Below are 12,283 nucleotides of genomic sequence, written 5' to 3'. Positions count from 1 at the left end.
GATAAAGGATCTATCTTTCTGTGTATTCGCAGCACATTACACTTGTCTACATTGAGATTCAATTGCCATTCCCTACACCATGTGTCAATTCGCTGCAGATCCTCCTGCAATTCAGTACAATTTTCCATTGTTACAACCTCTCGATACACCACAACATCATCTGCAAAAAGGCTCAGTGTAGGTACATAGTATGGGTCCAGTATTTATACAAGTAACGAAGGCCAGCAGAGAACATTATAGGTAATGTACATGAGTAGCCAATACCGTAAATTTGATAGTTAAAATGCAATATGCACAGTCATTAATTAAAATTACTTCATATCGAAAAACGAGCGTTCGAGAATGAAACACGTACTGCCACACAGTATGGGAGATAGATCCGTACTCAAAATCCACATAAAACGTGTAAAGAGTAATAATGTTAAGCTCCTAGCCTTGCAAAGTAAATAACACACAATTGTGTAAAAGGCAGAATAGAAAGATTAAAAGTTACAACACATCTACAAATCGAAACCTTAACTATATTTGTAAGGTAATTAACAAAACAGTGACTATTAATTAAAATCTTGATAATCGATGACACATTCGGAATGGAATCTCTGTGGTGCCGCCTCGTTGCTTCTCTGTACGAAATTCTTCTTTTCCTGTGGCGGAACTTGCGGAACATGTAAATATTTTTCTTTTATATCAATAGGCCTGTTATTGATTTTGCTTGATCCAGCAACTGAACTTCGTTGGTTACACCACTGTTTTTCTATTTGTAACAGACCTGGAGATGGCAGTAGCCGAAACTGACAGTTGTGAATTGTAAAATTTGTGTGATCAAGACGAAACTTTACAAATAAATGCCACCAACCGACAGCCACTACCACTGATGAAGGCTGGCATAGAACTGATTTAACATGGAATGACATACTTGCCTCTCATATAAACTCAGTTCGACTCGATGCACAGTATAGTTGAAATCACTGTTGCAGCCAGAGGCGGCAGCACTATGCAGTGAAATATTCGTCTTGTATACTCCCAAATGATTCAAAATATCATAATCAAACAGTGGAAATTCCACATATGAATATCAACAATGTAGGAAAAGGTAGACTGCTACATACCATGAAAAAGACACACCCACTTACAGACAGGCACAATTAAAAGACTCTTACACAAAACGTTTTGCTACAGCCTTCATCAGCAAAAGATAAACAGAGAAACACACACACTATTCATACACAGAAACAAGCACACCTCACTTACACATGACTGTCAACTCTGACATTTCAGATCAAAATACAACTACCAAGTGGGATGCGGGATGCCAGAAGCAGTCTGGAGAGGGGTGGGGAAGGGGGAGGCATAGTAGTTTATGGGTGGGAGTGGGGGGGGGGGGAACAGAGGAATCTGCACATCATCCGAACCCATCCCTATGCCACTCCCATTGCAAACGCCTAGCCACAAGTATCGTACTCCTGTGGAAGACCCAAATGCAAGATCTGTCGAATCCACCCACTCAGCACTTCCTATTCCAGTCCAACAGGTTTATCCCACCCCAACAGGGGCCAGGCCACCTCTGAAAGTAGCCATGTGTTTACCAGCTCAGCTGCAATCACTGCACAGATTTTTATATTTGTATGAATACCAACCAGCTGACCATCAAGGTGAACAGCCACCGCCAAACTGTGGCCAAGAGCAACATAGACCAACCTGTGGCACAAGGTGGAGCTGAGCCTAATACACCTGATTTCAATGGCTGCTTCACTACCTGCGCCCCCGGATCCTCTCCTCCACCACCAACTTTTCTGAACTGTGCAAATGGGAGTTATCCTTACAACACATTCTCTGCTCCCGTAACTATCCCGGCCACAATCTATGGTAACGCACTGCCCCACACCATTCTCGTCTCACGGCCTCTTTATTTGGCCTCTCTCCCAACTCATCCACCCTTCTTTCCCAGCTCCTCTTCTTTTCGCTCCTTTTTTCCCCAACTACCTGCCCCACAACGTGTTGGTCACAATCTGTCAGACAGAGTTCCTCGGTCCCCCCCCCCCCCCCCCATACATTATTACTCCTGCCCCTTCCCACCCCTTCAAGATTGCTGCTACCATCCCACGTGACAGCTGCATTCTGCCCTGAGCTGCCGGAGTTGGGAGTGATGCTTCCTTGAGGGTATGAATGGTGTGTGTTTCTCTGTTTCTCTTTTGCTGATGAATGCTCTCGCCAAACTGTTTGTGTGAGTGGCCTTTAATTGTGCCTGTCTTCATCTTAACGTGTCTTCTTTACGGTAAGTAGCAATTTATCTTCTCCTACATTGTTAAAATATCATAATGTATTCTTCCGACGACACCGTATAAATTTCATTATTTGTTGTACTTCCTAGTGTTGCAATTTTAAAAGCGTATGTCAAAAGCGAAGGGGTGCCCTTCAGAGACGTTTCTCCAGTGTTGTCAAAGCGATCTTGGGAAGTTGAATCCTACAGGACAGGACGATCGGCAATTCGATGCAAGCTGCAGTGTGCGGCCCTGGTTCGCGCAACTCACCACGCCGATGCCCTCGACAGCGAAGATGACGGTGCTGAAGAAGAGTGGCAGCTGGCCGATGCTGGAGAAGGAGTCGCGGCTGGAGAGCGGCGGCAGGTCAGTGAAGATGTAGTACAGCGTGATGGCGAAGCTGACGCAGATGAGCAGGTTGGCGACGGCCGAGAACGGCGCCAGGAACTTGAGCTGCCGGATCATGCACAGCGGCAGCAGCAGCGGCGCCGTCGCCACGATGTACAGCCGCACGTCAAAGTTCGCGTCCTCCGGGAAGTAGAAGACCAGCACCTGCGGGCACAGCGAACTGGCGGTCAGTCTTACACTTACGTCGCTCTCGAGTTTGATACCTGAATCCACAGCCACTCTTCCTCAATTGCTATTACAATTTTATTTATCATACAGATAATAAATACACCGATGGACATAATTGCAGCCGCGCTGAATTATCCGAGCGGTCTGCCGCGCTGCAGTCATGGACTGTGCGGTTGGTCCCGGCGGAGGTTCGAGTCCTCCCTCGGGCATGGGTGTGTGTGTTTGTCCTTTGGATAATTTAGGTTAAGTAGTGTGTAAGCTTAGGGACTGATGACCTTAGGGACTGATGACTTTAGAAGTTAAGTCCCATAAGATGTCACACACATTTGAATTTGAAATAATTGCAACTCCAAAAAATAATTAATGTTGAGGCAATGGCAAACCACCTCCGCTATGACCTTGCCTAGTCGGCGGTACGGGTCTCACGTATCGTCCCCTACGCTCCTCGGAGTATGGGACCTCACCATCATCATCATCAAAAATGTTAAAATGTGTGTGAAATCTTATGGGACTTCACTGCTAAGGTCATCAGTCCCTAAGCTTACACCTTACACACTACTTAACCTAAATTATCCAAAGGACAAACACACACACCCATGCCCGAGGGAGGACTCAAACCTCCGCCGGGATCAGCCGCACAGTCCAGGACTGGAGCGCCCAAGACCGCTCGGCTAATCCCGCGCGGCATCATCATCATGATCATCATCAATCAAATTTCAGTAATACATTTCGCTAGGTAACATATTTAAGTGTTTGTCATTGCAAGATCATTGGTAAATATAAGCGTGAACCGAAAATTTGTGGTAAGATCTTATGGGACCAGACTGCTAAGGTCATCGGTCCCTAAGCTTACACACTACGTAATCTAACTTACACTAACTTATGCTAAGGACAACGCACACACCCATGCCAGAGTGACGACTCGAACCTCCAACGGAGGGAACCGCGTGGACCGTGACAAGGCGCCTCTGACAGCGTGACTATCCCACGCGGCTGCACGATACGACCTGGTGCAGATATGAAACGCTAGCACCTTTATAACCATTGTAACCGCCAGAACATTTTGAGTGCAAGCATACAAACAAGCGTACATTGCGTTGTACAGGTGCCGGATGACATGTTGTAGGATGGAGTTCCATGTGTGTTGCATTTCGTTCATCAAAATATGGACGATTAATGCTGGCCAGTGTGGCCGAGCGGTTCTAGGCGCTACAGTCTGGAACTGCGCAACCGCTAAGGTCGCAGGTTCGAATCCTGCCTCGGGCATGGGTGTGTGTGATGTTCTTAGGTTAGTTAAGTTTAAGTAGTTCTAAGTTCTAGGGGACCGATGACCTCAGATGTTAAGTCCCATAATGCTCAGAGCCATTTGAACCATTTTGAATGCTGAGTGGTCGTCTGACAATGTCCCATATTTGCTAGTGATCGAGAACATGTCGGTTTACAAAAGCGTTATTTGACGAGCGTTATCCTGTTGGAAAACACGCCTTGGGATACCGTTCACGAATGGCAGCGCAAGAAGTGGAATCACAAGACTGACATACAAATTTGCCGTCAAAAGGATGGGTCAAAACGTGCTGTTGTTCTTTCCTAGGCTACCGAAGCACAAACACCGGTAGACATACACTGGAGAATGAGAAAAGTGCATGTGGTAGCACGTCTGCCAAAGAAGGTCATTGTGGAACGGTGCGTCAAATTCTGTGATTATCGAAATTCGACAAAAGCTGCCGGTCGATCTGGGAAGTTACGCCAACTCAAGTGGTAGACGTTCGAGCCCCCACCCTATAGTCCTGATCTACTCCCAAGTGATTATCAAACCTTTGGTCCTCTAGGAAAGGCCTTCACGGGTCTTCGATTCCTGTTGTACGAAGGTGGTTACAAACTTCTTCACACAGCAGGAGACAGTGTTCTACCACATACGTATTTACAGCCTAGTGCGTCAGTGGTATGATTGCCTCAATACTCTTGGCAGTTTTGCTTGATTGTCACGCCAGTTCTGGTCTGTACGGCCTTCGATCGGAAAGCTGTTAGCAGAGGTACACTAGTGGCGCCATTCGTTACGTCACGAGTGGCGCCACTAGTGTCCCTCGGCTAATAACAGCCTTATTTACAATTACAGGTCTGCGATATATCTCTTCTGCAAGACATACAGAAAACAGACGTGTATCAGTGTACAGAACACCCATCAAAGTTTGTAACTTACATTACGAGTGTTCAATATGGGCACCATTTGTGGCATGGCAAACGTCAAGGTGCGTGTGATTAGTTTATCCCCTGATACATTCCTTTTTTTCTCTATGTCTTTTAGTTTTTGCACAGGTATAAATAACCCTGTATTTCTATGCTTCTTAATCTTTTTGTGCAACCATTAGATCTTTTGTAGACAGTAGTTGAATACATTTTAAGTTTGCAATTGACTGTATGTCACAGATGGGCATTTCAGTGGACATATCTCGCTTGTTCTGGGTATAAAATGCAGACATTTTTATATTTAGTACTTCAGTATGTTTTGTATGTTTTGTGATGTTTTTTCTCTGTATCTGACAGTCTTCCCACAAACGCGTCACAAACTTTACGATCTGATGTTTTCTGCATGGCCTTAACGCACCACTGAGTAGACTACGTTTGTTAATACAGACTAACCGTTTTGCGTCGACGCGTCCACACTTCAACACCTCTCCTGCTACCTGGGGGAAAATAAGCATGTATACTTTTAGGTAGGACCCAACCTGTAAAACAAACGACTTCTACTATGTTTCATTATTAGTCTGCAAGTGACGTACATACAGACGTGACATTGTTCAGAACACCATCCTCAGTCGACAGCAGAAATATCTGGACTTATATCCGTTGCGTGTGGTGCGTGTGTTTGTATTTATTTATTTTTGTTTCCAGCATTTAAAAAAAAATTAATACTAAGCTATTGGTTGTGATTTACGTATTGAACATATTTTTCTTTATGGCCTTCTGCAAATTATTCCTGGGGAGAAAGTATGCTCTTTCTTTCCTTATTGTGGCACAAGATTGCCATGTTTCTTCCATTGTAGTGGTTACTTGCTTATATCTGGTGTTCTGAAGATGCGGAACAGATACACTCCTGGAAATGGAAAAAAGAACACATTGACACCGGTGTGTCAGACCCACCATACTTGCTCCGGACACTGCGAGAGGGCTGTACAAGCAATGATCACACGCACGGCACAGCGGACACACCAGGAACCGCGGTGTTGGCCGTCGAATGGCGCTAGCTGCGCAGCATTTGTGCACCGCCGCCGTCAGTGTCAGCCAGTTTGCCGTGGCATACGGAGCTCCATCGCAGTCTTTAACACTGGTAGCATGCCACGACAGCGTGGACGTGAACCGTATGTGCAGTTGACGGACTTTGAGCGAGGGCGTATAGTGGGCATGCGGGAGGCCGGGTGGACGTACCGCCGAATTGCTCAACACGTGGGGCGTGAGGTCTCCACAGTACATCGATGTTGTCGCCAGTGGTCGGCGGAAGGTGCACGTGCCCGTCGACCTGGGACCGGACCGCAGCGACGCACGGATGCACGCCAAGACCGTAGGATCCTACGCAGTGCCGTAGGGGACCGCACCGCCACTTCCCAGCAAATTAGGGACACTGTTGCTCCTGGGGTATCGGCGAGGACCATTCGCAACCGTCTCCATGAAGCTGGGCTACGGTCCCGCACACCGTTAGGCCGTCTTCCGCTCACGCCCCAACATCGTGCAGCCCGCCTCCAGTGGTGTCGCGACAGGCGCGAATGGTGAATGGAGGGACGAATGGAGACGTGTCGTCTTCAGCGATGAGAGTCGCTTCTGCCTTGGTGCCAATGATGGTCGTATGCGTGTTTGGCGCCGTGCAGGTGAGCGCCACAATCAGGACTGCATACGACCGAGGCACACAGGGCCAACACCCGGCATCATGGTGTGGGGAGCGATCTCCTACACTGGCCGTACACCACTGGTGATCGTCGAGGGGACACTGAAAAGTGCACGGTACATCCAAACCGTCATCGAACCCATCGTTCTACCATTCCTAGACCGGCAAGGGAACTTGCTGTTCCAAGAGGACAATGCACGTCTGCATGTATCCCGTGCCACCCAACGTGCTCTAGAAGGTGTAAGTCAACTACCCTGGCCAGCAAGATCTCCGGATCTGTCCCCCATTGAGCATGTTTGGGACTGGATGAAGCGTCGTCTCACGCGGTCTGCACGTCCAGCACGAACGCTGGTCCAACTGAGGCGCCAGGTGGAAATGGCATGGCAAGCCGTTCCACAGGACTACATCCAGCATCTCTACGATCGTCTCCATGGGAGAATAGCAGCCTGCATTGCTGCGAAAGGTGGATATACACTGTACTAGTGCCGACATTGTGCATGCTCTGTTGCCTGTGTCTATGTGCCTGTGGTTCTGTCAGTGTGATCATGTGATGTATCTGACCCCAGGAATGTGTCAATAAAGTTTCCCCTTCCTGGGACAATGAATTCACGGTGTTCTTATTTCAATTTCCAGGAGTGTAAATTCATTCTTCAATGCCAGTTTGAGTTCTTTGTAACTACCTTATACTACAAGTTACAAAATTTTCCTTTAAAAAATTATTAACATTTTCTAAAAACTTGTGGAAACAGCATTAGCTGTTAATAAAAGTTTATTCCAAGGTTATACTCTGCCGGTTTCTCGATGTGTAATCCCACCATGGCTGGAAAAATATAGGTAACAAGCGTTAGCGTTAAAACAGTACCGTCTCCCAACGTTCGGATGACAGTCTTCAGTGCTGCAGAACCAGTGGAACCAGTAAAATGCCACATGTAGTGACAGCGAGTATTCCTACTGCTGACAGGTCGTAGTACGCGTAAAGATATAGAAACTGGTAGATCGTTAATATTCAACACTTGGCTGTGTCTACACCCTAATGTGGCGGTGTGCTCTTTCTAGTGCAGGGATAACCATGTTCCTTTTCTCTATAAATAACAAGACCTCTGCTAAATATTGCTTCATTTATGTACCAGCAAGTTACCGACAAAGAGTTGCCTTATTAACAAACATCTCTCGTTTTTCTCCAATGAAACACTTGCAGTGGCCTGAATAATAGAAAGTGCGTCAAATACCTGTATGTGTTTCGTGTGATTCTACTGCATTTTAACACGTATTATCAACTACTATCACTGTCAACTGCACCAACAGACCACAATGGAGACAGAAGTTGATGACCACACAAATAATAACATTATTCGTTTCCGGAACTGTCCTGTTCTTCAGTCCACCTGTCGACAAAATTTTGAACGAATATCCTCTCTGCACCGTTGCCATCCAGAGACAGTAATTGGTAGTCGTCACTCTGTGGTTGATTGTGACTGCTGAGCGTGATGGTTCAAATGGCTCTGAGCACTATGGGACTTAACATCTGAGGTCATCAGTCCCCTAGAACTTAGAACTACTTAAACCTAACTAACCTAAGGACGTCACACACATCCATGCCCTAGGCAGGATTCGAACCTGCGACCGTAGCGGTCACGCGGCTCCAGACTGAAGCGCCTTTAACCGCACGGCCACACCGGCCGGCGCTGAGCGTGATGCTCAAATGCACTTCGTGGGCCTGCGGTCTCCGGCACGAGAGCGGAATACAGGTGTCACACTTGTGGTGGCCTTTGTGCAAAGACGTCACGTAGCCTCAACTTTACGTGTCCGAGAAGCTCCAAGAGGCGAACGTGGGGCTAATCCAGTGTCCTGCTTACCTGTCGCAGCGACGTGGCGATGAAGACGATGTAGACGCAGACCATGCTGTAGTACGTCGCCAGCAGCAGCACGTCCACCGCGTTGCTGTAACAGAGAGGGCGTGGTCAGAGGCGTTCACAGTAGCGTGCAACCCTATTTAAGGACAGCAATGCGCTTGTTATTCATGCGCTGCCTTAATTCACGATTGGCGGAATGCCTGAAACACAAAACAATTCTTATAATGAAATCTGGATCTTTCGCTGCTTACAGGCGTTGATAAATATCAAGGGGGAGAGTTGAAAAATGTGTGCCCCGACCGGGACTCGAACGCGGGATCTAGGGCTTTATATTACTGTGAGATTACGTCAAAACTGCTGCGCTGTTAATTGCTTGATCACTTGCGAAAAACTGAGCTTCTGTGTTGAACTAAGACAGTGTTATATCGTGTACATTATTTCTACTCGTCTCACGGACATATGTAAAATATTTTTAACCATTGGCTTCTCCGTAAAACTTCTAAATTGTACAGAGAATCTCCCACAGTGACGAGGATTTAGCAGATCCTGAAAAAATGGTGTGGTAACGTGAATGACTTAAACACTGGCTCTCTTATGTAAAGGATGATTTTCCTTAAAGTTGCTGTTTCAAAACACTGTAAAAATAATACCAGTGCTCCGAATGACATCAGATTTGAACGGAATATTGTCAAAGAAGGGAGAAACGTTACGGAATTTAAAAAAAGAAAAAGAAAAAAACACCGAAAATTTTACCACCACATGGCGTTGTCATCGGCAGAATATGAAAAATAAATGACGTGGAGGTGTTTGTTATTTGGTTTCTGGTCTCAGGACAAGTTGCTTTTTATGCGGTGTTTTTCCTCAGGACAATTTTTCCTATCGGATGTCCTACGACCTTGACGTGGTGGATGGGCGCACCTAATTAACAGTGCCACAGCTGTTGAATGTCAAACTTGAGCAGGCAGGCACGTTGCAGAGTAAGGTATGTCCACCTCACACCATAGAGTTCGCATTGTGGTTCATTTGTCATTTGTAGCCCAACTGATTTACGTTATAGTGCTTACAGCGCAAACTAGAGAGAAAATTTTGGTCAATTGTTTTTTGTTTCCATAACGTTTTCCACTTAATAATAGTCTGGTCAAAATTGACATTTCTCAGGTCAACGGTTCTTTTCTTTACAGAGCTTTCAAACTGAAACTTATAATCACCTAGTATATTTAGCCTTTGTGTGAGACGTAGCAGGGTGGCTCCAAAGTTAGAGCAGTGTCCTTGAAATGTACCTCTAATAAAAATAAGAAGCAAAATGACTTTAATGGATAAGGATGATTTTTTGTGTGATTGCGATCAAGACATAGTATTAAGGCACTGTTACAATGATAAATCTCGTACTTAGTTTTCTGAGGCAGTGAAATTTTTGATTCGGTTTTAGATGTGTCATCGGGTGGCTGTTATGTTCTGCACAATTTTTTTCTTATATCTCTCATCTTACTCTAATATTGCGTCAACAAACACTGATAACACGTTGATTCCTTCTACTCTGCTACGTCCTAATAACAAAATCGGTTTAAAAATTTTAATATTTATTTTCGTACATTCACTGAAAGGCAGCAGAATTAGAGGCAATTCCCTTCTGGCACATGGCGGGCATCTCTCCCTGGTATCCTCGGCTACTGGCCAAAGAATACAAAAATATGTGCGGACGTACGGCACTGTTAAATGTAAGACGCTGAAGTAGTTCTTTGGATGTATCGTTAAAAAGGCTTTCGTTCTTCGTGTGCAGGACCGGCTAGTTAACGTGCTCAGCCGACGGACGAATATGCCTGTCAACAGTGTCAATCACTCCGTGACACTCTGTGAAGAGGTTTGGAACTGAAGCCTGGGAAAAGTCTGACCATTCGAATGTTTAGGCACTATCTCCTATTCGCGATCAAACGCTATCGATGAAAAATTTATCTATCAACAGGAAACAAACCAGGTGTACGTGACAAGTTCCTAAAATAGTGCCGCAATCAAATATGCGAAATCTCGTACTTTGCCCTCCTGGGTTGCCACAGCCACTCACACAATGGCTACATAGTCAGGTATCGATTACGTACCTCTAGAGCGAGAGATAAAGCGCTGTCTCTCGATATGTCATCAGTATCTAATCAAGCTGATCATCAGAACGCAATATTATCTAAAAGTGTGCGACATCTTGCAAAGTGCTTCTCATTTGTTTGATCGTTGTTAAATTGTAGCGAGGAAAAGTGTAAAGTATCCTGAGAGAGGACTATGCCAATCAACAATAAAAAGTTATGCAGCAATTATTTTTGTTTCTTCTGAGCTGTTATTACCCAGAGTCAAGTTTAATGCGATGTCAACACATTGTAACGGATCCTCTCGCTTTTAGTAACCGAAATCGTCGTACACATCCGCTTTCTGTTGACATAAATACCGCCAATGCTTAACACATATTGGATCAGTGTTTGTGCAGTACCACTTCCGCTACTTGCAACGACTACTTTATTCGCTAAGACACCGCGTGTAGCAATATTAGGGTCCATATGATTCTGGAAGTGCCTGAATTTTCGATTCCTATCGTTTCCCTGAATCACTTCAAATGAATTTCGAAACGGCTTTTCCGAAAAAACAGAACTGGCTTACTACTTCATTCTTATTTGGTCTGGGCTAGTACTTGGATGGCGTTATCTTTGACGGGATATTAACTTCTGATCTTTCTTCCTCATTGTCTGAATAATACTGTGGAATAACGTTGAACACCTCATACGAGCAAATGCTTACAACTCAGAAAACGCTTCAACAACTGTTAGGGGTAACTGAGGAGCAATTTGTCGACTTGCATGTTTGTTTCGAATGGAAGTCGTTGGACACTGATTCGACAGCTTATGATTACTGCGAAACGACGTTTCGGGCTATGTGAAATGCATAGAACACAGCTCAAAATTAATACAGATTTCTGAAGCGGGAACGTCAAGATAGTTGTCAAACGTGGTAAATGTAGTTACCATAGGCCACCGAGATCTAAACTGTTCTTACAAAGAGTTTACTCACTTACAAACTGAAGTTTGGTTCAATTTGACTGACAGCCAAGACTTTTATTCATAATTCTTCCAATTTTAGGCAGAAATTTTCAGTGTATAAAAATAGAGTATGCATACAGTCTTTGGAAAGACGCTAAAGAAAGGAGAAAATGGTACGTAGAAACCTTGTTATTGAAAAAGCATTCTACAATGGCGCATGATATGTTAGAACTTGTCACCTAATGAGAAACGTTCATATTTACACAAGATGCAGAGTTCAAAATGTTCTCCTCTTGTTTTTATACGCATATAAAGACGCCCGAACATTGGTTGTCGAAACAAAGAATTTCAAAATGGTGTCGAAAAGTTTCACAAAACAGAAGATGTGATATCTTTACATGTCGACTGTTCACTGAATAACGTCAACTAAAGTTCCAAGTCATTGAGGCCAGATGAATGCATAAGAATTGAACTGGTCCATCCATGTTTAACTGTACCGCTTCGTGGAAAACAGCTAAAGCTCTTACAGAGTGGGTTACACTCCTAGGAAATTCCGAAGGCGTCTCTAACCAAGTTAACTTTTATCAGTAATAACACAAAAAGTTTTCCTTCACTAATGACTAAAAAATGAAGCATTTTCGGATAAATGTTTACTCCAATTTTTTGTTTATTTTGGCGTACAAATTTTTGAAA

At 44.8% G+C, this 12,283-nt stretch overlaps 1 protein-coding gene across 4 annotated transcripts in view; it reads right to left on the bottom strand.

Moving 5' to 3' along the window:
- LOC126174790 (proton-coupled amino acid transporter-like protein CG1139) overlaps nucleotides 1–12,283 on the bottom strand; it is a 248,479-nt gene that overhangs the window by 15,998 nt on the left and 220,198 nt on the right. For all 4 annotated transcript variants that reach the window (XM_049921158.1, XM_049921159.1, XM_049921157.1 and 1 more), the window contains 2 exons: nucleotides 8,574–8,658; nucleotides 2,532–2,813 (listed from right to left, as the gene is read on the bottom strand). In XM_049921158.1, the coding sequence (XP_049777115.1) occupies nucleotides 2,532–2,813; nucleotides 8,574–8,658 (367 nt within the window). The remainder of the gene's footprint in view (nucleotides 1–2,531; nucleotides 2,814–8,573; nucleotides 8,659–12,283) is intronic.

The sequence above is a fragment of the Schistocerca cancellata genome, chromosome 3 (assembly GCF_023864275.1).
Source record: "Schistocerca cancellata isolate TAMUIC-IGC-003103 chromosome 3, iqSchCanc2.1, whole genome shotgun sequence".
Lineage (NCBI taxonomy): Eukaryota > Metazoa > Arthropoda > Insecta > Orthoptera > Acrididae > Schistocerca > Schistocerca cancellata.
Note: the sequence above shows the minus strand (reverse complement) of the source record. Positions and strands in the feature narration are given on the sequence as shown.